The sequence below is a fragment of the Phalacrocorax aristotelis genome, chromosome 3 (assembly GCF_949628215.1).
Source record: "Phalacrocorax aristotelis chromosome 3, bGulAri2.1, whole genome shotgun sequence".
Taxonomy (NCBI): Eukaryota; Metazoa; Chordata; class Aves; order Suliformes; family Phalacrocoracidae; genus Phalacrocorax; species Phalacrocorax aristotelis.
Genome location: NC_134278.1, coordinates 71,385,293 through 71,411,514, shown reverse-complemented (window position 1 = coordinate 71,411,514; position 26,222 = coordinate 71,385,293). Strand labels below are relative to the sequence as shown.

Genomic DNA, 26,222 nt, shown 5'->3' with positions numbered 1-26,222 from the left:
TAATACCTCTATAAAAGAAGGAAATACTTTCTCACGTGTGATTAAAATGTGGAAGTCATTAACACAGGAAAGCCACTGAGGCCAAGAATTTAACAAGACTTCTAAAAGGTTATAGCCATCAACAATATGCAGGGTTGTAATTAATGTAAGCAAGTAATTTGGAAAAAGTGCTAAGCATAGTGTTGAAAGATTCGGTCAGTCTTCAGCTATCAGCTCCCAGCATTGGACAGAGGTTGCTTTGTCAACCTCCGTAGCTTTAGCTTTTCTTCACAAAGCATCTGGCACCAGCCGCTGTCAGAGACAAAACCCCGGGACACATGTATTTGCTCTGACATGATGCATCATGTTCCCTGCCTGGCTTCTAGCTGATTGAAAGTGCCTAACTTCTGTATTAATTGATCACACTGCACCAGTTTTCTGCGCATACATAATGCCCTGCTGCTCGGTACATGGAGAAAGCAAGGCACGAGGAGCTTTTGTTACTAGACTGAATCAAATTAAGATAAAAGGCAATGTTTCACAAACAAATGCAGCAAAGTAGATACAGATACTTCCCACCCTCCTCTGCCTTTGATGACTACTTCCCATTCATGTATTTCTCGGTTGTGGCCAGGCACATGCTTTGCACTGTCCTGCAGGCTTGAGCACAGCTGCAGCAAAGCAGCAGGAGCACAGGGAGAAAGAACATGCAGTGGCACACAGGGAGTAAAGCCTTTTTCATGTGCACCAGAAAGAAACAACATCGTGCTGCTTGCACTGCATGTGTCAGATTTGCTTTTGTGCCCGGGACCCTGAATGAGCCATGCTGACTGTAGAGCTCTGATCCAGATTGTAGTAAAGAACATCAATGCCATTGTGTTTGGCATCTGTAGTAAAGATGCGATGCAGTGAGTAGACGTGGAAACCAAGTGCTCTGCAGGTAATCTTTCCAGAATGGGATCATTGTGCTGTTTGTGACAGCACAAATAAACTCCCTCTGGGTTTGTAAAGCTCTTTGTCTCTTTAATTTTCTCTGGGAGAAAGACAAAACTACATTTCTTAGTAACTTTCACAAAAAATCCATTTAAAAATAGCTTCACAGTCAGTATTGAAGCAGTCTGACAAAGGAGAAATGTAATCTGAAAGTAAAGATAAAGCACAATTTTCCCACAAATAAAAAAGTAATTTTCAAACAAGAATAAGTACAGGAATTCCAGTTGCTGGAGGGGATGCTGATGGTGAGACGGCAGCATGATCCGTGGCTGCATCCAAGGGAGAGCACTCTTGCTCACCAGCAGCCTCTCTTCAAGGAGGATGCCCAGGCAGGTGGGTAGTGACACACTACTGGGGCACTGCAGCTCTTCAGGCAAGGTCAGTGTGTCGTCTCAGGGGGGCCTTCGTTAGTGGGGTCACTGGGAGGGAAGGAGGCAGGCTGAACATCAGCGGATGTGTTGTGGGTTGTGTTTGTTATGCCTTTGGCTGAGCAGTGGAGCTGTAAATGGTTCCTTTGCCAAAAATGCAAGTTTGTTAGAGACTGGCCTTGTTTTGATTAGGAGGAGCCAGGGGGCTATACCGTAAGAGTAAATAAAGCTTATGGCTTCGTCTGCTAGTGTGTTCACTTTGGCATTAGAGAGATTGTGTTCTAACTGGTTTTTAGTTTCTGTGTTATCATGTTATTTTAGTCTTTTTATGATTTACTCTGAATGTGCACAAATAAACTTTCTATGACGGTGGCACTTTTACACATTTTTTAATGCTTGAGAAGACATTCCCACAGATCGCTCCTGTACTAGATGTTCGTCAAAATGCAAAAAAGTTGTGTTAACTTGTTTTGTGTTGGGATGCAGAAATTCATTATAACCTTCCACTTTTTTTTGTCCTTTCATGTGCTTCATTTGGGAAAAACACTTAATGCCACCCACAAAACACCTTTTGGGGGTTGGTTTGTTTTTCAGGCTGAAAAAAAGTGTGTTTCGAAATATGGTTGATTTTAATTGGACAGTTTTGCAACATTTTTGTTGCTTATACAAATACATTGTTATCCTTTGTTATATTGCAGAAACCATGGTCAGAAAAGTGACTTACTGCAAGTTCATACTGAGCAAAGTGTGAGAAACTTTAATGAAAAGTTGTATTTCACTAAAAAATACTGATACAAGTGCTTCATTATGTAATAGAAAAAGGTGTTTCATGCAGTGTAACTATTTAGCATAGTGATTTTTGAGTTTCAGTTATATGAGACTAAGGTGAGCATCAGAGTTACCAATTTCAAATTCCTTTCTCCTGGCAGCACCTCAGCTCCTTTTGGCAAATCATTTAACCTTTTCTGCCTCCTATCTCACTCACCTTTTAAAATGGAGATCTTATTTAATTTATTTCCCAGATGTACTTAGTGTATTTAATTCACATTTTAAGTACTTTGAAAATAATTTTATTTATAAATATGGAAATATAAATCTTTATTATATTATGTAAGGATACATGTTTGTGGGATAAAGATTGTACTCTCCGTCAGTTAACAAAATTTCGTCTGGTTTCCTTCGACAAATCTATCTGACAGCTTATTGTGGTTCTCTCCTAGTGAAGTAAGTAATTAAGTATCTCCTTAGTACCTCCGTAGAGAAACTTTGAAAATCAATATTGCCATAAGAGAGTGAAGTCACGCATTCACAGCTAGAAGTTTTTCCTTTCTTCTTACAGCTATTAGTGCAGTTCAGGCAACTTGTAAAGGAGGTGGCTCTTCTGAAGGCACTAGTGCATCACAAGTGACTGAGAATATCTGATTTACACAGTTTAACAATTTGACGTCCTCATAGCCAGCCAATGTGCATCCATTCTGGATCTTCTGGGTTAGGAACAAATAGAAAGGAAAAGTTTTTTAATTCTACAGTGCAGCTAAGATATCATCAACCTAGCATATCAAAACAGTAATTTGCCTGGAGAGAGATGGGCTGAAATTGTCTATGGTTAGAAAGCAGCCGCATCCAGAATTACAATGCTTGTTTGTAATTGTGTATTTCCCGTTTGCTTCACTCTGACACAAAATAATGGGTGTTAAGGGCTACAAATTGCAAACCATTTAAATTGTTTATCCAAGCAACAAGTGACTTGCGAAAGTAGGTGTAAAAACTCGAACTAATGAGATCAGAGATGCTCACAGGTCAAGGCTGATACATGATGATGGTGCAATGACAGTACGTGATGCTGTTGATGCCCAACCACAGTTGATCATTCTTTGGAGACAAGCTCCCAGGCTCTTCTTTCTGACATCTCCCATGTTAACTACAGACTGGAAAGTTGAACTGCACCTGTGAAATGTATATCCTAGGTTTTATTGTTTCCCAGTACTGAAAATTAGATTGTGTCTGCTCAGATGGGATTAGCAAAGTATAGTCGCCTCCTCTTCCACTTTTTTCAGTTCCTGTTGTTTCAGGTGTTTTCCAAATTTCTTGCACCGTTTGGAATTATAAAATTCACCACTAGCACTTATTTTAAATCATGTAATGAGACCAAGCTAGTTTGGTGATTTAACAATTTAAAAGAACTATTTTTAAGTGGTCCTCTGCTATAATCCCTTTACTTTCTCTAGAAGTGGTTCTTCCCATATATATGCAGCATCTTTGCCTGATATGGTCTTTCTTAGGGAACTTTACTTACTCAGATGTCAGTGGATCTAGTTAACTGTAACCAAGAGGGCTAGTATGGCAGCATTTAAATGTGTTTCTATTCATCATAGTTTTACAATCTTTTGGGATTTCTCCATGTTGTGATTTGCCATTGAAGTGACTGGATGATACTCCTGATGCTCTTTCTAGCATGGCTTATTGGGAAGGATAAACTTCGTTGCATGTTGAGCACACCTCTCTGCTTTTCATAGTCTCCTGCTGCCACCATCTCCAGTTTCTGAGCTGTAATTGAGGCTCTGTGCTTTCATGTGTTAACATGTCAGGCTGTCTGACCAGTAAGGCGAGTCTCATAAGAAAGTTATGAAGTTCTTAAACAAAATGGCAGAGTGAAGAACAAGAGCACGAAATGGGACTTGCTCCCAGTCTTTGAGGAATGACCCCTCTAGAGAAACAATTGGTAAAAAATAAACGGGTTTCAGAGGAAATGAAGTGTGCCTGCTCCCTGAGCAAATGCAAGGCAGTTGGGATGGGTCCACCCAAGACCTCCCCAGGTACCACAAAACCTGCTCTGCTGTCAGTAGAATCCGAGCTGCTGGCCCAGCTTGGACACCTCCTGCTCACCAGGAGACCCAAGCGCTGGACAAAGCAGCAGGATTATGTACCCACAAACATCAGCTACTTCAGCTCTTCCTGTTGCTGAAACAGCATGAGAGGAACGCCTTTATCCTCTGGATTTATTCCCTCAGAGGCGCATTTCCAGCTCTCTCTGATATATTGGACACTTATCAAGAATGGGAACAGCCCTGAGAGCCTCTGACATCAGGAGTGAGCTGGAGGGAAGGATTTCTTCTGGCTGAAGAGGTGATTTTGTACAAGAGGCAGCAAGCAAGGATACTCTGCCAGGGATTCTGTTGAAAGCCCAAGGGGGGAAGGAAAATCAGGATGTAGGCCTTGGCCAAGGGAGCAATTACTCCTGGAAATGGATTTGAGTGGGCTGGGATGGAGGGAGGTGTTTTGGAACAAGTCACCTGGAATTTGTAGCCCTGTTTTTCCTCTCCCCCTTTATCTCCTCTGTGGTTGGTTGTTTTGGGTTTGGGTTGGACAGGTGGGTTGTTTGGGTTTTTTTTTTTTTTGGGGGTGGGTGGGGGTGTGTGTGTATAGCTTTCATTTTTGTAGCATTTTGTTTATCAATTAACCTATCTAAGGCAGAAAACAGCTCTGAATACTCTGTGAAACGTCATGCTGTGTTGTGGATGGCATGAAAAAATACTACACTGAACTAATACAATTTAACGTGCTACCTCAGAGAGAGATAGAGAGATGTATTTTTCAAGTAAAATTTAAAATATTGATCCCATTGTGCTGTTATTAGGGGAATAATTTTCTTCTGCTTCAAGTACAGTTTAATAAATTCTAGGATGAAAATTAGTTGAGACAACTTTGTTGAAAGGAACTGCAGTCATACATGTGAGTCACAAATGTTTTACTTAATCAAGGAAATTGCTCATTCTTCTACAGATTACACCTATGCTTAAGTATTTTATTTAATAACTAGTAAAATGCCAGTTCTGGACCTCCAGTGCTTCATCACGTCACTAACAGTAACATTTGAGTTCCAGTGGTATTACACTGACCTGTCCACCAAGAGCTTGGCCAACCAAGCACTGCCCAATTCCTCTTGTCCCCTGCTTCCTTTGGGATACGCACCCTCAGGTCTCTCCCAAAGCTGTACGGGACAGATGTGGAGTGTTGTGTGGGTTTTGGTTTTTTCCTTAGGGTGCCCAGGAGATGACTTTTGGATTCAGACTGTTTCCACTCAAGATGAGTAAATTATAGGGTCCTATTAATCCCTCAGAGAATGTAACAGGGCACAAGCTGCTTCTGCCTCACTGGCAGCAAGGTCACTTAGGAATGCATAATCAATATTCAGTACTTTTATAACTTCATCCAGATGCAGATAGCAGAACAGCAGTGTCTATGCATTTTGTTGTAAATCCTTTCACAAAATCAAACAATTGCCAAGAATGTGGAAACATTAAAGTAAGAGACAATGATAATAGAATAATTGATGCCAGATGGACTTCTGCACCTGATATCAGTCAGCATGCCATTGAAACAAAGCCATTTATTGCAAGGAATACTACAGCATATGTCAGAGTAGCATCAGCGTCTTTTCAAAAGTTATTTTGATCATTTTGAAAGCTGTTAATGTGTTGAGCGTCTTACTGTGATTGTTCTTATTCATTGCAACAAGTTCCTTTTTTGTTGAAGATTTCCTGAGAAGGAAATATGATCTTCACTCTCCCTACCTCCTCTGGCTATCATCAGGTTTGGCAAATTTTCATTAAAACTTGTAAGTAAACCTTTATTTAAACACTGACTAAAGATCATTGCTTAGCTGATTTTAGCAGTCCTTTTTCAAGGAAGCCCCAACTTGCTTCCATTGTGCGTCTTCTTTTCCTAACGTAAGAGTTTGAGGTTTGTTTGCTTTTAAGAGGTGGTGAAAGGTCACTTGAGCATCAGTTCAGTCTTTGGTATGGTGGTGTTCCCCTCTCTAATAGGTATGGGGTGGGGGGGTGGGGAGGGTGCCTCTGTGTGGTGTAGGACAGTCCAGTTTGAAGATGAAGTAAGTGACCACTCACTGGAAGCGTTTGCACAGTCGCATGCTTCAGAGTGCTCTAGTCCTACCTGCTACCCTCACTGCATCAATAGTCTTATGAAAAATTTCCAAGTATAGGTTTAAAATGGAGAGCGCAGGGACCTTAAGTCATCCAGTAATAAAAATCTGCACTCACTTCCCCAGTGCAGTGAGGTGACTGTTAATCTCTCTCTCCCACCCCATGGATTGCAATTCCCCTGGTGCCAGCTACCAGTGCGTGGCCAGCACCACAGGTGTCAGTGGGAGTAATCTGTCACTGGAGATAAAGAGTGCCTTAAAGGCAGGCAACGTTGGAGACCTGGAGGAATTTTTTTCAGAAGAAGGGAGGAAACCTCTTCCTTTCAGCTTCGCATGTGTTGAGACTGACAGATACACTGCAGGGAAGCAAATTTCTGGTAGTGGGTCTGTCTTTCAGAGCTCAAACTCTCACTGGGAAACATTACTGAAACCCGGAAGCGCAACTCCTCTGTGCCGCGCCTCAGGATTCCAGTACATTCTGGCATGTTGAACATAATGCATGCAGGTTTGTAGCGCTATTCTTGAGTTTCCTTTTGTATTGTTTCTTGCTGAGGGAGTATGGGATGTGCAATTCACCCCGTCAGATTTTATTGAGGAGTTATCTACAGTCATGTGTATGCTAGATTCTCTTGAGAAACAACATCTGTTTTCTGCAGTATTTCAAGTTTGAAATGGTTGCAGCTTGTCTTAACTCGTTTAATTAACAAAAGGATACAATTAGATAATGTGAATTACTTGCACTTCTTGTCAAATGCAGCATTAACTCCGTAAGCCACAGAATGGGAGGTTTCCTCAACAAGCTGTTTGCCAATTTTTTTGTGTGTGTGTCTTTTAATCGTCTGTTTTCTCTTCATTGTGTAAGTATGAATTCCTCTGGTTTTCTTTCTCTATTTAGAAACCATACTATGCCTGTAAAGCAGACACATCTTGTCTTCTAGGTAAAAACATAAACATGGGTTGGATGTAGTCCTCAGGACCATCTGCAAAACAGCAGAACATGCCATTGTGCTAATACAGATAAGGTGATCTCAGGTCCTATTAGGATTTTCCATATAGATAAATGAAAAAAAAAAGAGAGAGAGAGATATATGCGTGTAAATATACACACTTGAAGTAAAAGGCAGGATATAGCAACCACTGATAGGCATTTGTATGATAAAAAGGGAACCTAACAAGCATAGTTGTTCTTGGGACCATAACAAACCTGGCTAGCAGAGTCTTGGTGCTTGACTGTACAACTGTTACGCAGACCTTACGGTCAACTAAACTTGCAGTTCAACACCTGACTGTAATTTAAATGAAACTCCAGTGAAGCTCAACTTAGCCACTCTTCCAGTGAGTGGATGTGTTCTTGGAAAGGGTGTAGAACAGCACTTTCATATAGTTTCCTTAAAAATGACTGGCATCCTCCTCTTCTTGTAAGGAAGCTCCTTATGGGTTGTTTTGGGGTTTTTTTTTTTTTGTTTAGTCATGTAAGTAAACTTCTGGGAGATCATAAATGCCTAGTATAAATAAAGCAGCCTTCAGGCTTTCTTAACTAAAATTATATTTTATGTTCCACCAGTTGTGCATTTCCAGGAGCATAAATGCTCCTCAGGATAGCTGGCTCCAAGACTTGCTACTTTTGCCTCCTAAACGTAAGAGTGCCATAGTAATAAATAGGCGCTGTATTCTTCACATTGTCTTTCTGCAGTTGTTTTGCAGGATGTGTAGAGAGTTGCACAGTTTGTGAAGAAAATTATTGATTCCAGTGAGTTCCCACAAAACCAGTTTTTATTAATTCCTAAATGTTATATTTTGGGCAGCAGCTGGATGAATTCTTCGTAAGCGCGCCCCTCCCCCCAAGCATTCATATGAATTGCATTAAGTCTTAAGGTGCAAAGTTTATACCTCATGGAATCATACAATCATAGAATGTCCTGAGTTGGAAGGGACCCACAAGGATCATCAGGTCCAACTTCTATCCCTGCACAGGACAACCCCAAAATTCATACCATGTCTCTGAGGGCGTTGTCCAAATGCTTCGTGAAAAGTGTCAGGCTTGGTGCCATGATGGCCTCCCTGGGGAGCCTGTTCCAGGGCTCCACCACCCTCTGGGTGAAGAACCTTTTCCTAACACCCAACCTAAAAGTCCCCAGGCCCATCTTCCTGCCATTCCCTTGGGTCCTGTCACTGGTTGCCAGAGAGCAGAGATCAGCACCTGCCCCTCCTCCTCCCCTTGTGAGGAAGCTGCAGACCGTGGTGAGGCCTCCCCTCAGTCTCCTCTTCTCCAGGCTGAACAAGCCAAGTGACCTTAGCCACTCCTTGTATGGTTTCTCCCCTAAACCCTTCACCAACTTGTGGCCCTTCTCTGGACACTCTCTAGTAGCTTTATATCCTTAACGTACTGTGGCACCCAAAACCACACATGATACTCAAGGTGAGGCTGCACCAGCACGGAGTAGAGCAGGACAATCACCTCCCTCAAACTGCTGCAATGCAGTGCCTGATGCACCCCAGGGCACGGTTGGCCCTCCTGGCTGCCAGGGCACACTGTTGGCTCATGTTCAGCTTGCCATCGACCAGAACCCCCGGGTCCCTCTCTGCAGAGCTGCTCTCCAGCCTCTTGTTCCCCACTCTGTATGTATATCCATATATTCCTTCTCTCAGGGGAACTGTGATAGTAAGTTTTGGTCAAATTAAGTACTGATTATTTCAGCTACCTAAATTCATTTTGTGGTATTAAGTGGATAATGAGTTGTCATTCACTGCTTCTTACCCTGCTCTTTTCTCACAGCTATGCTGTGTGGTGTTCCGTAGCTACCAATCTATATCCCTAATGTTCTTATATTAGAGAGTTGTGCCTGGTCACTGTGCAATTTGTAGGGGGTATATAGTGTATGAGATGCCTGGCAAGCTGCTGTAAGACTGTAAATTTCTGTAGGTTTTTTCATGCTGTACATACCTGCTAATTACCAGTGATTCATGTTTTAGGCATACTTTCTCTTTCATTGTTCATTCTCCTTTTTTCAAGTTTTAGGAATCAACTAATTTTAGTATGTAGTTATCTCGGAGAGCCTTGGAGAGGTGGAGGTAGTCCACCAGCCAGTGTGCAGGTCCTGTATGTGCTGCAACCAGGGGGCAGGTTAGCATTAGCACACACATCGCCCCACCCTCCACGTGCAAAAATCTGGGCTCTGGTTACTTAGGGCAGAAAAAGGGATGCTTCTGGGTCATGCCTTGCTGTGGTTAAGGCCAGCCTGTGAACTTGCTTGTTAATGCCTTCCTTCATTCAGCAGTGTGGAGAACAGTGAGAGGGAAGAGGATCATTCTGAGCCCGCAGCCATGTGGAAAGCCAGTAAGCTGAAGCCTCGATTTGGCCTTGCAGCGACTGGGCCCTCTTTTCTCTCCTGCGGTTTTGGCTGCAGGAAAGAAGTGGAGGGCTGGCGAGGGAATAATCGGTAGTAATCTCCTCAGCCAGCCAGCTCTCTCCTCCTATTGACCTTGAAGTAATGAAAAAGGGATAGATTCTGCTGCATACTACCTCTGTGTGTCCAAATAATGAGAGTGGAGAGAAATGATTGTAGATCCACAGGGCTTCGCCTGCTTGTAAATCTGGGCATCTGCGAAAATGACAGGACGTATTTTATTTTTGCTCTGTAATTCACAAAGGTATTCATCCCAGAGTGTTTCCTCTGTGCGTTTTTTTGCCTTGTACTTCATTTTACACAGCAGTAATTTTAATTCAGATGAACTCATTCCCTTTTGTTGACTTAAATTTTCAATATGAGAATAGTTGTATTCCCTGAACTGGCAATAAACTGGTTTGATAGTCACACTTCATAGGTGTAATAGATTTCCATTAGTACAGTGGAGTTACACCGGTGTGGAACTGGGCCTATGGAAAAAACCAAACCCAAAATATGCATGTAGGACTTTTTTTTTTTTAACATTTCTTTAAAAAAAAAAAAGGAAAAACTCCCCTAAACCGATTCTTCGTTTTATTATACAGGGAGAATGAAGATTGGCCAAGCTTGGAGAGATATTAAAAAAAAAGGGGTGGGGGGACGGACCTGGAATTTGGGAGTTTACTTTCAGATATAGAACTGCCATACACAGAGTAACCAGAAAGTTGTCTTTGGCAATTTGGTCATTCCCCTCCCAGAGAAACGTGATTCATTAAGGCAGTTTCTTGTCAAGCGTTAACTCATAAACTGGGATGAATCTGAGCAGAAAATAATTCAGTAACCCTAATAATGTAGTAGTCCAACTAGTGTGGCCAACGGATAAAGAATAGCAACAAGGTGTTTTAGTACTTAGCTAAGATGCCAAGGCAATGTCAGCCAATAAAATGATGTCATGCAATCAGTGGCAGGGTTGGTCAACTCAAAGTGACAGTTTTGTCTTTTAATCCTACTGCATACAATAACAAAAGGTCTGGAAGGACTATATTTAAAAACAGAGGAAATGTACTGAGTCTGCTAGAAGAGCTTGTTGCATTGTTTTTCCTCAGAGCTAGATCTGAAGTGAGATGATGGCTGCACTGGTACTGAGCTGCTCGAGCTCCTTTCCCCCTTTCCAATGTGGGTTTAACCTCTGCAATGGCAGCAGAGCTCTCTGCAGTAAATGGGACTGTGGTGGAAAGATCTTAGTTTGCTTGTATTCCCACAGTTCCCATTACACAAGCGTTCAAAGCAAAGCTGAGGCATAAGATAGATGCAAACTCAATCACTGAATGCAGCAGAACAGGTTGACTTATAAAGAAATACAGCCTTCTCCAGCCCAAGAGGGGTCTGTAAATCTGGCTCTCTGGAGGAGCTAGGATAGTGGTCATGTACTTTTCCTCTTTTGAGGCCAATTAACCTGTTAGAGCTTGCCTTTGGCCAGAGAAAACACTAGCTGAGCTGTGCTCCTTGGGGAATTAGGGAGCATGGAAGGAGGAAGCTGCCTGTCCCTGTGCTCTCTGCTGGGAGGTGATGGCTCTGGCTGCTCCCCTGCAGCTAGTGGCCTGGTGGTGGTCTGGCCATGCAGTAAGCAGATTTAATTCATCAGCCGACCAACCCTGGCCACAAAACCCTGTATTTTCATCAGTTCAATGTGTTGAATGAGGTTGGTTGCAGTAAGATGAGTGCTGGAACCAACTCCAAGGGGGAATCATCCCAGGGATTTACAGGGTTAAACTGTCCCCTTTCAGCAACAGGTTTCAGCTCACATCATGAAAACATACCCTAGTCTGACCCTTTCCTTAGGTTATTGTGTTTGAAGTGTTTCTGGTACTCAAGTCAGTGTGATTTTTTCTTTTTCTTTTTTTCTCCCACACAGCCATGTTTGAAGGTTACCTCCTGGCGTCAGATTAACCACCACTTTAACAAGCTCTGGTCACTTGCCCCAACTAAAATTTTGTTTGTCAAAATCTAGCATCTGTTAAATAAGTTTTAATGCTTAAAAGCTCTTAGCCAACAACCAGTAGAGCTAAGTTGAACTCCAGGTTTGTTTCCAGAGATGTAATGTCATTCATCTCTTTGGGTATTAATATAGGGCCTAATATAGCAGGGCCATTCTCCACCTTTGAGGTTAAGACACCAAAAGGGTTTATGGATTCCTTAAGCCCAAATGCTATTTTTAGAGTGCCTTGAATTAGTGCAAATACGGTGAGATAGTCAGAGCTTCTAACTGTCATCTTAGGAAGACTTAGGGTGTGAATCCAAAGTGGTTCAGGTTGATCCAAACTGGTCCTGCCTTAAAACTGCCCCACAGTCGCAGCCTTTATCCTGTGCCAGTACTGGTACTGGGGCCAGGGAAGCCCCTCCTGGCACAAGTGCTGAAACAGGGGAAGATGAAGCAGGTAAAAAATAACATTCTGCTGAACGTGCTCTTCAGACATCTCCTTCGCAAGGGAGAAGTGGGGAATCCTGAGGCAAAAGAGGTGAGAAGCTGGAGTACCTCTGATTTAAAGTGGCTTAAGCCATTGTGGATCAGCACCTCAAGATTTCCACATCATCATGTGTCTTTAATTGCTGCTAATATGCCAACTGTAAATAATAGTATAAGTAGGGTGAGCTACTATAGTTAACTGTGTAATTTAAGTCCATGAAACTATTTACATGTTTTAAAGTATGCAGATGCTGGTGTCTTATGCTAGATAAGGATCTGAATTATGCATAGTTTGAGATAATTGGGTTGCTTTAGCTTGGTATCTCAACCTGCTAATTCTAACCACTAAATTAGGATTCAACTGTAATCCATGTATGTTTAGTTGAACTATTTCAATTTGTTCCTTACATTAAGTGATCAGTCATGAAAGTGTGGCAATTAATTCTGCTCCTATATTCTGGTTTTCTGTGGGAGAGGTCTGAGTTCAACACATACCACCAGGTGAATTCAGGCAATTACATCCTTGCCCTTTGCTGTGTGATTTTTCCCAGCAGATATAAATGGATAAATGTTCATGGATAAATATTCTGAGGAACAACTAAGTCCCAAAGTATCTGCATTTCATGAAGGAATTTTTTCTTCGGTTACTGTGCTAGTCCGTATTTTGTGGCTTTTCTTTTCTCTTTCCTGTCTTTTAGAAGTGTATGTTTAAAAATGAGTAAAAAAGTACCAAGCTTGACATTTTTAACAGAAACAAAAGATATGGTGAAGGTCACATCTCTGTTTGAGTCTGTGATGAACAATTTTCTCTTAATCTAAGGTTTACATGGGCAGAGTGATTATCTGCTTACAGGTGCAGGAGCATAACTTTGTTCTATTGTTCCCACAGATGAGCACCATGCCAGGACTGCCCACAAGGCCATGCTTCTATGACATTGACCTTGACCCCATCACAGAGCAAGTAAAAGGATTGTTTTGAGAGTGACATCCAAATTCAGGTTGGTCAACAGCCTCTGTTTTCCTGTTCCAGCTTGGAGGAGGATGTTTGTCTCTAGTATGGACGTAAGGTTGCCAGGAGTTTATCTAAGCCCTAGTTTGATTGAGGACTTCACAAAATTTGGAGAGATTTGGGGGAATACTTAATAATGTGCACTTTATCACATGGGTTTCTTGTTTGCTGAATGGTGACTTGCGGTTTGCTGGTGTACACTGATGGTACGCATTGAAAGTGCCATTTGGATTTCCTGGCTCTGTCAGTTTGGCATGAGGAGGAGCTGGCTCTGCAGTTGTACCACTCTTGGCTATGGAAAAAGTCAATCTGAAGAAATCATGTCATGTTAGTCACCTCAAAAGAAATAATCTAGTTCATCTTTGATGCCACTCTCATGTGGCAGTGTGTTTCAGTCAAGTTTAAAATGGATGGTGACAGAAGGAAAGCTGCCAGCAAGACCTCAGCTCTGGGTATGAGGAGAGCAGGCTTCAGGTTGCTCAGGGAAGTGCTTAGTAAGGTCCCCTGGGAAAAAGTTGTTGAAGGTGCTGGTTGCTTTTTACCACCTCCTAAAAGCACAGGAGCAGGCAATCCCAAAGTGTAGGAAGTCAAGCAGGCAAGGCAAAAGGCCAGCTTGGCTGATCAGGAATATTCTTCTAGAAATAAGGAGAAAAAAGTAAGTATATGGCCAGTGGAAGCAAGGTCAAGCAACATGGGAGGAATATAGGGATGCTGTTCACCACTTCAGGGAGGAAATACATGCAGCCAAAGCTCAATTAGAGTTGAAGCTGGCCAGTACTTTTTTAAATACATTAATGGCAAAAGGCAGGCCAGAAATAACATTGGCCTGTTGCTTGATGAGAATGGTCATCTCACAAGCAGGGACGTAGACAAGGCAGAGACGCTTAATGCTTTATTCGCCTCAGTCTTCAACACTGGTGGTGGGCTCAGGGACCCCCAGAGCCCTGGGCTAGAGAATCGTTACTGTGGGAATGATAAACTCCTAATAAACCCTGAGCTTGTGCAGGACTTGCTGCTCCAGCTAGATCCCTGTAAGTCGATGGGGCCTGATGCGATTCATCCAAGGGTACTTAAAGAGCTGGCTGATGTCATAGTGAGACCTCTCTCAATGATTTTTCAATGCTCTTGGGAGTCTGGAGAGGTCCCCGTTGACTGGAAGCTGGTAAACATTGTCCCAATCTTCAGGAAGGGCAACAGGGATGACCCTGGTAACTACAGGCCTGTCAGTCTCACTTCTGCGCCTGGCAAAATTATGGAGAAGATTATTCTGGGAGTTATTGAAAAACACCTGAAAGACAATGCAGTCATTGGTCCTAGCCAGCACGGGTTCATGAAGGGAAAGTCCTGCCTAACAAACTTAATTTCCTTCTATGACTAGGTTACCCACCTCGCTGACCAAGGAAAGCCAGTCAATGTGAGCTTTTTTGATTTCAGTAAAGCTTTTGGTACCGTCTCTCACAGTATCCTCCTGGACAAAATGCCCAGCACACAGCTGGATAAACACGTAATGCAGTGGGTGAGCGATTGGCTGATGGGTCAGGCTCAAAGGGTTGTAGTAAATGGGGTTACCTCACGCTGCCAGCCAGTCACTAGTGGGGCTCCACAGGGATCCATCTTGGGGCCAGTATTCTTTAATCTCTTTGTAAATGACATGGATGCAAGACTTGAAGGAATACTTAAGTTTGCCAGTGACACAAAATTGGGAGGAGCTGTTGACACTCTCGAGGGCAGAGAGGCCCTGCAGAGGGATCTGGACTGACTGGAGAGCTGAGCAAACACCACCTGTATGAAGTTCAACAAGGGCAAGTGCTGGATTCACCTGGGACACAGCAACCCTGTATGTACATACAGAGTGGGGAACAAGAGGCTGGAGAGCAGCTCTGCAGAGAGGGACCCGGGGGTTCTGGTCGATGGCAAGCTGAACATGAGCCAACAGTGTGCCCTGGCAGCCAGGAGGGCCAACTGTGCCCTGGGGTGCATCAGGCACTGCATTGCAGCAGTTTGAGGGAGGTGATTGTCCTGCTCTACTCCGTGCTGGTGCAGCCTCACCTTGAGTATCATGTGTGGTTTTGGGTGCCACAGTACGTTAAGGATATAAAGCTACTAGAGAGTGTCCAGAGAAGGGCCACAAGTTGGTGAAGGGTTTAGGGGAGAAACCATACAAGGAGTGGCTAAGGTCACTTGGCTTGTTCAGCCTGGAGAAGAGGAGACTGAGGGGAGGCCTCACCACGGTCTGCAGCTTCCTCACAAGGGGAGGAGGAGGGGCAGGTGCTGATCTCTGCTCTCTGGCAACCAGTGACAGGACCCAAGGGAATGGCAGGAAGATGGGCCTGGGGACTTTTAGGTTGGGTGTTAGGAAAAGGTTCTTCACCCAGAGGGTGGTGGAGCCCTGGAACAGGCTCCCCAGGGAGGCCATCATGGCACCAAGCCTGACACTTTTCACGAAGCATTTGGACAACGCCCTCAGAGACATGGTATGAATTTTGGGGTTGTCCTGTGCAGGGATAGAAGTTGGACCTGATGATCCTTGTGGGTCCCTTCCAACTCAGGACATTCTATGATTCTTGTTCATTAGCTTTGCTTTGTTTTTTCATGGGTTTGGGTTTTTTGCCCCCCAGTTGCTGTCATGTCTCTCAAATAGTAATAAGCATTTCAGGAGCACGAATCTTTCCTTCTAGCCTGTTTGTTTTTCATGATGGGTTCTCTCCATTTTCCTTGAAGTTTGCGGTTCCCCCTGCCACCTCCTCCCCTTCTCTAAGCACTTAATCTTCTTGGTGTCCTGCTTTAATTTTGTTTAGCACATGTCCCTCACTTAAAAATCCAAGTTGTTATGAAAATATTCCATGCTACTCCATTTTAACCTTGCAACATAGTAAGTGGATTAAGGGGATGTAACCCTGACTGAAACAAACCACAAGCGTCTGGAATGGGACTCTCTCCTGTCATCACTTAACTCTCCCCCTTCCCCCAGTAAATGTGTCTGGAGAGTAAAATGGTTACTTTTACACAGACCAATACTACTGTGAACTAATAGGCCTGGGATGGGACTCCAGGTCAGCCACAGCTTTGAGGTGGGTATGCCTAGGTGCTTGAGACCTGCTCTAGCAATCCTTGCCTGCTCTGGTTTGAGAGAACAGGCCTTCATTTTCTGTTTATGTGTTTTGATGGATTGTTTGGAGGAGGGGAGAGGTTTGCACAACCCAATGAGATTACTGTTCTGACCAAATTAACTGTTCACTTGCCCATACTTGAATGTCACATCATTCACATAACAGCTGGTGAGAGCAGATTCTGACATTTCGTGTGTATCAGCCAAGACAAGTAAAAACCGGTTAGCTTGAAGGTTAACCAGCATGCACAGGTAATTTCTAGCTTATATGCAAACCATCACTGACTGATCTGTTGCTGGGTAATGTTAGGCATACCACTTCTTGGCATATATCCCATTTTTGTTACTGATATGCATTATATTTCTGATGGCCTCATGCATACATATTGATTCATCATGTGTCGGTCATGTAATTTCTTCTGAATCATTTTAAACGACTGTAGAATCCTAATGTAAAATCGTTATGCAGATTCACATAGCCTGCTTAATTGGGTGTTTACTGCCTAGTTTTACACAAATCCATCTAAACCATGGATTTTAATTATCATTGTTCTTCAAAACTCACTAAGCAGATGAAATACTCCATTCCAACTGTGAAGGTCTTTCATTTGAAGTTGTGCGTGAAATTAAAATGTTAAATTTGGCTTTTGGTCCATGATGGTGTTTTCTCAGGTATAGAAAGAAATGCTTACAGAGTCACAAAAACATAATTGTCAGGTAGAAAATAGTGTATACATCCAACTGTTAATAAATTATTTTAATTTCGTTATGGAGGTATTGATGGCATCAGGCAGATGAATGATTCAGTAAGTTTAAGCCTTTTAAAGAAGAAACCACTTGATCATATATATTTTTCATCAAGATAGGCACATACTCACCTGCGTTCCTACCTCTGACAATCTGAATAATTGCCTTGAGAGAATTATAATACCCAGTGAGTACCACACAAGGTAATCGGTGTTCATCAGCTCTAGAATTCATCCAGTTCATGTGCTAGATTTGTACATTTCTTGTTTTGGATAAAAAGAGAAACAATATTCCTGTGTAATCTTTACTCCCAACATTCTGTAGAGAAGTTTAGTATTGTTTGCTTTCACACATTCAGTGAAGGGAACCCATGCTGTAGCTGTTACTACGCTTTGAGGTATTTGTGGGTTTGTTTCTATGATGGCAGATCAAGGGTTTGGTTTTTGTTTTGTTTGGGGTTTTTTTTGCTGCTTGGTTTTAATTATTTTCTTAGGGTTTGTCTACAATGTAAAATTTCTAGTAATATGATATTGTGCCAACTCATTAAGACTGATTCAAATCTTTAAGATGTGGTAATTGAAAAATATTTAGATATTTGTGGAAGAACTGCAGATGTTCCATTATAAACATGCATGCAGAACTGAGAACTGTTGTTTAGCATGCAGTTTATATCCTCCTCTGCCATGCATAGTTTCACAAGACTTGTGAAAGAGGCAAAAGTTCCCGCTGCTAGGGTAGCTGTGTGGGGCTTTTACTGAGCAGAAACATTGGATGTCATTAGCCTCTCTGTTATTTTTTACACCACTTCACTGCTTCAGTGAAGCAGATGATAGTTCTCACAAAAATTTGCAGAATACCGGTCATTAGAATATACTCTAAAAAGTCATACAACAAAAACTTTGTCAAAAAAGTCAGCTCTGATTTTTTCTACTGATAGATAGCTAATACATGGAACACAATGTTACAGTCTCACTGTAGGAGCAACGTGCTCTATTAAAAAACTGAAACATTAATATCTGGAAAATGAAGCCAAAGGAATCTGGCTAGCTCTTCATCACTGGCCACTACCCGATTTAAATTATACTGCCCAGCTCATACACTAAGGAAGCTGGAATTGTTTCCTTAGAAGCTGTCTGTAGATAGTGGCAGTCAGAATAAGACTTACCCAGAGACAAGTCTGCCAGTAGGGAGATTTTTTTTTAAAAAAAAAAAAAGGCATTATTTGCACAGCAAGAGGAGTTTATGAACCTGACCCACTCTGCAAAAGTAAAGTCTATTAAGGACCGTTGAGAGCTCTAAGAATCCCTCTAATTTAATCAGTGGCAGCAGGTGCCTGCTCTTACTGTGCCAGTTTGGCTTTGGGTATCTGGGTTGATGGTGGGGCAAGGGAGTGTGTAGATATTTTCCTCGGGTGGTTATGACTTAGTAAGGCTATGGCTGTCCACAATTGCAGATATATGCACTCATTTCCTCTTCAAAATTGGCAGAGCACCAGAATGACTGTAACACACAGCATGCATATTTTGCCACCCTTAGAGCTTTTCTGTTTGAGAGGAATCCCAGAGCTCTGACTGTGAGCATCTTCATGGCCGTAAAGGAGCCCAGAAGTAGCACACCAAAACTGGTGTCCTAAAATTGCAAACTATTTGTTAGATGTTTTCATCTTAATTCAGATATGGATAGAAGGCATTTGAAGACCTTTCCTTTGCATCTACAAAATTGATTGTACAAAACAAAAAACTGACTTATTTTAGTCTCACTCCACAGTATTGGGTTTCAGTCAGCAGTAATTACTACAATAATGTACAGTCTAAAGTCCATCATACTGGAATATGAGTACAGATTTTTGCTTCTCCCCTAGCAGGGTTACACAGATGATAAATGGGAGATGCATGTGGCATAACTAAACATTTTTGTTTATTATGGTTAAGGCAAAAATATCCAATTTCACTAAAACACTGCTGTTAGGTTGTGATGCTTCTATTTTTTTTTTCTTTAAAGAAAGAAAAGATGTCTTGTTTCAGTGTATAAATTCTTCATCTTTCTCATTTCAGAAGCCTGGAAATTAAGAACTGAAACTTCCCAGTTTCCTGCAACTAGGAGACAAAATCGAATCTGAAATATTCCTGTTATGTGTCTCTGGAGGAATGTCAAGATAGACCAAAGAGCAAAAGTTTACTCTTTCTTCAAACTAGTTTTTATGATGAAATATAGCTGTAGGATTTTTTTTTTAAGAGATAGAGAAAAAAAGCAAGCTGAAGTTTTTCTCGCTATAGTTCAGAACGGTTTCTAGTGGGGCTTATACTTGTTCGTGGATAAAATGACATTGGAAAAAAGAGCAATTTTTTACCTTCAGAGGTTTCGTCTTTTCTCAGAGGAGCTTACAGAAGCATTTGCCTTATCTTGGCCATCTAAAACTTGTGTAAACATGGTTATGTTGTGTGATCAAGCTTATTTCTCTCTGAAAAATACACTTTCACTCCTGGCATTCAGGAGCTGAAACTAGACACAGATTAACTGCACATTTTTGACTTATCATCAAGTGTTGCTCTGGATGCATTTGGGCAACAGCCAAGCTTCAAGCAAGGAAGATATTAAGCAGAGAAAGAACAGAGCATGTTTTGTAAAAGGTTTTTAATATATAATTTGGTTCCTTGTTGGGCAAAAATCTTTTGAAACACTTATGCCATAGCTGTCTCATATCCATAGGTCTCCCTTTATCCAAAGCGTGTGTTACAGGCTGTCCAGCTCATTATGTGTTTGTTGTGGTGAAGCTGGTGGTTCAGTGAGGGCACTGCTCCTTCTGAAGCCCTGTTTTGCTCCTGTTCATGGCTAATGAAGCCTCCTGCTGTGCTGGAGTTTTTCTTGTCCCGTCCCTGGCAGTACACAACACCCAGTAACAAGAGAGGAATGTCCATCAAGCAAGGATGCAACAGGGCAGAGCTTTCCTCTGCTTCGTTTTGCAGGTTATAACCACCATACCTGTAAAACTGGACTGTGTTTTCTATTTGAAGGGGGTATTCAAACAAGTTAAATCCTAAACTGTGTGCTTTAATTTGCCTCAGTAATTTACCTTTTCTGGATTTTCCTAAATCTGCAGCAAAACAAGCCTTAGGCACAGGATACTGCATTTAGCTTTTCAAGCTGCACTCCTCAGGAAACCCTCTGACTGACTGTTGGTTCCTTCAATAACAAAAAATGCAGCAGAACAATAGGTTGAATTGAGACAATAGCCCATTGGGGTGTTTTTTTTTAAGATAAAAAGCAGTGAAATAATGATGAGAGAGTTTATTTTCCTGGTGACGTTATCCATCCTGTCGCTTTGCTTCGCTTACGCACATCTGTATGTTATGGGCTTCTGCAACGTAGTTTTTGTCCCCTCCTATGCAGCCACATTTGGAGACTTAATTATCTCAGGAACTCTGTTGTAATTGAGGGGTTTGTTTTGATATTTAAAATCATGCTTTGTTATTTATAAACTCAAAGCTATAATTATGGACAGAAGAGCAAACTGGGGACAATTAAAATAATTATCTGTGCCTTCCCTGGAGTAGCACGGAAATGTCTGTTGACTGCATTTCAGAACTGTTCTATTCATAGCGTGGTCCCCCAGCACCGTGGGGATGGCTGTGAAGATAAATGTAAAAAATAGAGCTAGTTGATACTTTAGCCTGATTAGACTGTAGAGCTCATAATGGCCTAGACTGGGGATTCTTTAATTCTACTGGGGCAGGACAAACATGATCAGTAGAAAGCAAGATTCAGGTGTGGCTCTCAGCTACTGGGGAGAGATATTTCTGACATTTTCTATTAAATTGTCCCCCAAAATACAACCACGTTGTTCATATACATCACTATGTTGCAGTTTAGTCCTGCACACACTGAGCTACCTAGCCTAGAAAAATCCCAAGAATACTAGAAGAAAATAAGTGCAGTTTCCAGCCATAGTTTTCGTAGTAGCATTCTTTCCAGAAAAATGTGAGGCTTTCCCTCCATCTTGCCTGGAGAAATTTGGAAAACAATAACCATGCCTTACTTGCAGTCACTGCAATTGTGTTGGACCTATCTCTGTACAGTATGGGATACTAAACGTGGCACTAGCTGCTTGCCTGTAAAGCTTTCATATGGGATATGGATGCCTGAGCAACAGGTTTTATAAGTAATTTCAAACTACTGCTTGATACCCACACACTTTTTATATTGTACTATCTGTATTGTCCCTTTGAGCCATGCATGCTGGGACTGTTTGTCTAACTGAGCCATCAGTCTTTCCCCAAAACACTGCTCCAGCTCAGTTAGTTGAGAGTTGACAAACATCCTGTAATTTTTTCTACTGTCATGTGCACAGGATTTGTTATATTGTTTTGATAGCTTCAATAACTCAAGGAAAGCTGGCATGACCCTCTCTTGTCTTTCATAGCTTTTTTAGCCCCCATCTGGTTAACTATCTGCAAAATCCCTTGAGCTATTACATTTTTGGTTCTTTCAGTTAATTTTTTGTAGAGGATTTGTTAAAAATAATCCACATTGGCATGCAGATTCTGTCTCATAATCCAAAGGGACTGTTATTGGCCATCAGCTGAGCTGCAAAGTGCCACAGTACATTCCCTTCGGCCGCCCTAGTTCCAAGGCTAAATGCCTTCATCAGGAATGGTTTAAAATGAAATCTTATTAAGGTAGGTGTTATTGCTAGGCGTGTCAGTTGTTGCTACACAGATGCAATTGCAGGTAAGGAACTCCTGCCTTCGCATCTGCTCTGAGCAGTTGTGTGACATGGCAGAATGGCAGCTTTATAAGGCAGCTTGCTGCGCTTATCCCTGTGTTTGCTAAAGCATGTTAAGAACCATGCTGGGTTTTATTATCAGATGATCTGCTTTTTGTAGTGACTGAATACTTTCTACTGCTACCACTGAACTACAGAAAACTAGTGACACTGAAATACATCAGACTACATACAAGAGGGTTTTTTGTGTTTTAATATTCAATATACCAGAATTTCCATTGCCATGAACATGAAAATAAAGCGTGTGTACTGACATTCAGTTTGCAAAAGTGGTGCCTGTCTCAAGCCTGAATTCATTAATAAGGTACATCCATCATTTAATATTGTTCTCTCTTTATCTACTATCTTGTCTGTTTAGTGTCTGCTTTTTCCTCTTAAGCCACTGAACGCATTTGGTCCCTGCCTGTTGCCATAAGGGGCCATGCACAGGAGGGTTGTCCACAGGACCTTCTCCATCAGTACAGTCCTTTTGAAGTTGGTTTGTGTGTGAAGGGAAGGACACACCAGACTAACATCCTGTCCTTGTCCCAAAATATCTTGCTGTTGACTTTGGTCCTTGGCACGAAAGGCTGGATCAGATGCAAGGGTCAGTTGGACACTTTCCACTTCTTGGTTGGCCACTGGATTTATGTAGAACAGTACCAGGTACAAGAACATATACCTGTGAACTTCTCAGGGTGGGATATACAAACAATGCAAAAGCTTCAGGAACTACAGCGTTAAGTCAACCAGACCATAACACAGCAGAAAGCATCCTGGGAGCAGGAATAAACAAAATGGGGAAGCAGGAGGTGGAGTGGGGGAAGAAATCATGCATTCCAGGCACATACTGGATGTTTCGCCTGTTTTCTCAATCGCTAGATGAAGTCTTAACCATATGATTTGGATTAGTACTGGGTTTTTAACATGCTTCTCATGGCTAGATTTCCAAACAGCTTTTCAGTTTCTCTACATTTCAGCAAGGAACCTACCCATATGTAACAGGTCTCAAGCACTAGGGTTAGGCTCCAGCAGTATTTGGGTCTGCGCTGTTGATGGACACCCAACCAGCCAGAGTGAGCATGGGAGGCAGGGGAACTCTGTCCTATCCACTGAATTATTGGGGTGGCAACAGAGGGTAACCAGTTTCACCCCTTTTTAGCATGCAGTTTTTCATGGAAAATTATTTTGAGAAAATATTTCACAGAAAAATTTTAAGGCCAAGCTAGGACCCCCTGCTTGGGAGGGTTGAAATGGAAACACCAAAAGCCCCTTCAAGCATTTGTCCCGAGAGCAGGACTGCTGCATGATACACATTACCATACACTGTAGGTTTAAGGCCAGATTGTTTATGTAAAGTAAGCTAAATTCAAATATTTTCACAAGTGTGGTCATAGCAATATTTCCCTGCTCCATGCTCTTGAGTGTAATATATTACATATGCACAAGCATGAGGGAGTATGTATTTGTGCATGCAGTTTTTATGTAAAGTCTTCAATATTTGCCTCTGAAGTAAACTTTTTATCTTAAACCTTTCAGTATTGATTGGGAAGAGCTAGACTCCTACATGGTAGCATAGGCTCAACTGGACAAGACCCCGAAGAACCTTTTTAAGTCAACCCTACATTGGGTGATCTGCAGATCCCTTCCAAGATAAACTGTTCTGCACACTTATGAACTGTGATGCTAGTAGAAGAGGCTCTGGGGAGGCACAGAGCTGAAATACACACACTCTACAGGGACTGTAAGAACTTTTCTTTGCAGCGTACTAATAAAAAAGAGAATGTATCAAATACAAGTCATGCTCACTTTTATGCAATACACTAAATCAAGGTTTAAGTTATGACATTCTAAAAGCTAAGTTGTTTCCCACTGGGCAGTTCCCATCATGGTATTGCAACTCAATTGCCATCAACATCTGGTCCAACTTAGATTCCTAATGCCAGAAAAGACTTTTAGCTTTTCAGGGCACAGCCTGTTAGCTGCCCATATAACACAGTGCCGCCATGTTGCCATCATATACACAGTTTATTCTCCAGAAAGATTTAATTTTAGCTGTATTTGTACCAAACGTATTATCTATATCTATATGTGATGTGTAACTATGCCACTATATCATAGAATCATTAAGGTTGGAAAAGACCTCTAAGATCAACAAGTCCAACTGTCAACCCAACACCACCGTGCCTCCTAAACCGTGTCCCAAAGTGCCATGTCTACAAGTTTGGAGTTTTTTTAAACACCTCCAGGGGTGGTGACTCCACCACCTCTCTGGGCAGCCTGTTCCAGTGCCTGACCACTCTTTCAGTGAAGAAATCTTTCCCAATATCCAATCTAAACCTCCCCGATGCAGCTTGAGGCCGTTTCCTCTTGTCCTATTGCTAGTTACTTGGGAGAAGAGACCAACACCCACCTCACTACAACCGCCTTTCAGGTAGTTGTAGCGAGCAAGGTGGTCTCCCCTCAGCCTTCTCTTCTCCAGACTAAACAACCCCAGCTCCTTCAGCCGCTCCTTCTAAGGCTTGTTCTCCAGACCCTTCACCAGCTTTGTTGCCCTTCGCTAGACACGCTCCAGCGCCTCGATGTCCTTCTTGTACTGAGGGGCCCAAAACTAAACACGGTATTCAAGGTGCGGCCTCACCAGTGCCGAGTACAGGGGCACGATCACTTCCCTACTCCTGCTGGCCACACTATTCCTGATACAAGCCAGGATGCTGTTGGCCTTCTTGGCCACCTGGGCACACTGCTGGCTCATGTTCAGCCGACTGTCAACCAGCACCCCCAGGTCCTTCTCCACCAGGCAGTTTTCCAGCCACTCTTCCCCAAGCCTGTAGCGTTGCATGGGGCTGTTGTGACCAAAGTTCAGGACCCAGCACTTGGCCTTGTTAAACCTCATACAAATTACCTCAGCCTATTGAGCCAGCCTGTCCTGATCGATCTGCAGACCCTTCTTACCCTCAAGCAGATCAACACTCCCACCCAACTTAATGTTGTCTACAAACTTACTGAGGGTGCACTCAGTCCCCTCATCCAGCTCATTGATAAAGATATTAAAGACTGGCCCCAAAACTGAGCCCTGGGGAACACCACTTGTGACCAGTCACCAACTGGATTCAGCTCATTCACCACAACGCTCCAGGCTTGGCCACCCAGCCAGTTTTTTACCCAGTGAAGAATCCACCCATCCAAGCCATGAGCCACCAGACTCTCTAGGAAGATGCTGTGGGAGACCGTGTCAAAGGCTTTGCTAAAGTCCTGGTAGACAGCATCCACAGCCTTGCTCTCACCCACTAGGCAAGTCACTTGGTCATAGAAGGAGATCAGGTTGGTCAGGCAGGACCTGCCTTTCATGAAGCCATGCTGGCTGGGCCTGATCCCCTGGTTGTCCTGCACATGCCTGGTGAGCGCACTGAAGATGAACAGCTCCATAACCTTCCCCAGTACCAAGGTCAGGCTGACAGGCCTGTGGTTCCCAGGATCCTCCTTCTGCCAGTTCTTGTAGATGGGTGTCACAGCGGCAAGCCTCCAGTCATCTGGGCCCTCTCCTGTTAACCAGGACTGCTAATAAATGATGGAGAGTGTCTTGGTGAGAACCTCTGCCAGCTCCCTCAGTACTTCAGGGTGGATCCCATCCAGCCCATAGACTTGTGAGTGTCCAGGTGGTGCAGCAGGTCATAAACTGCTTCCTTCTGGATTATGGGGGCATTTATTCTGCAATCCATCCCTGCCTTCCTGCTCAGGGGGCTGAATACCCCAGGGATAACTGGTCTATTAAAGACTGAGGCAAAGAAGGCATTAAATACCTCAGCCTTTTCCTCATCCTCAGCGGTAGTGTTCCCCTCCCCATCTGGCAGAGGATGGAGAGTCTCCTTTGCTCTCTTTCTGTTGTTAATATATGTGTAAAAACATTTTTTGTTATCTCTTACAACAGTGGCCAGACTGAGTTCTAGCTGGGCTTTTGCCTTCTAACTTTTCTCTCTGCATGACCTAATGACATTCTTGTACTCTTCTTGAGTTTCCTGCCCCTTCTTCCAAAAGTGGTAAACTCTCCTTTTTTTCCCCAAGTCCCAGCAAAAGCTCCCTGTTCAGCCAGGCCGTTCATCTTCCCCGCTGGTTCATCTTGCGGCACATGGGGACAGCCTGCTCCTGCGCCTTTAACACTTCCTTCTTGAATTACATCCAGCTTTCCTGGACCCCTTTGCCCTTCAGGACTGTCTCCCAGGGGACTTTCCCAACCAGTGTCCTGAACAGGCCAAAGTCTGCCCTCCTGGAGTCCATGGTAGTGGTTTTGCTGACCCCACTCTGTACGTCACCAAGAATCAAGAACTCTATCATTTCATGGTCGCTAAGCCCAAGATGGCCTCCAACTGCCACATCTCCCACCAATTCTTCTCTGTGAACAGCAGGTCAAATGAGGCACCCCCCTGGCAGGCTCACTTACCAGCTGTGTCAGGAAGTTA

At 42.8% G+C, this 26,222-nt stretch overlaps 1 protein-coding gene across 4 annotated transcripts in view; it reads left to right on the top strand.

The window, feature by feature from the left end:
* Nucleotides 1-22,056, top strand: part of MTHFD1L (methylenetetrahydrofolate dehydrogenase (NADP+ dependent) 1 like) — a 161,562-nt gene extending 139,506 nt beyond the window's left edge. For all 4 annotated transcript variants that reach the window (XM_075087939.1, XM_075087940.1, XM_075087942.1 and 1 more), the window contains 2 exons: nucleotides 13,025-13,133; nucleotides 19,055-22,056. In XM_075087939.1, the coding sequence (XP_074944040.1) occupies nucleotides 13,025-13,114 (90 nt within the window). In that variant the 3' untranslated portion in view covers nucleotides 13,115-13,133; nucleotides 19,055-22,056. The remainder of the gene's footprint in view (nucleotides 1-13,024; nucleotides 13,134-19,054) is intronic.
* The last annotated feature ends 4,166 nt before the right edge of the window (nucleotides 22,057-26,222 follow it).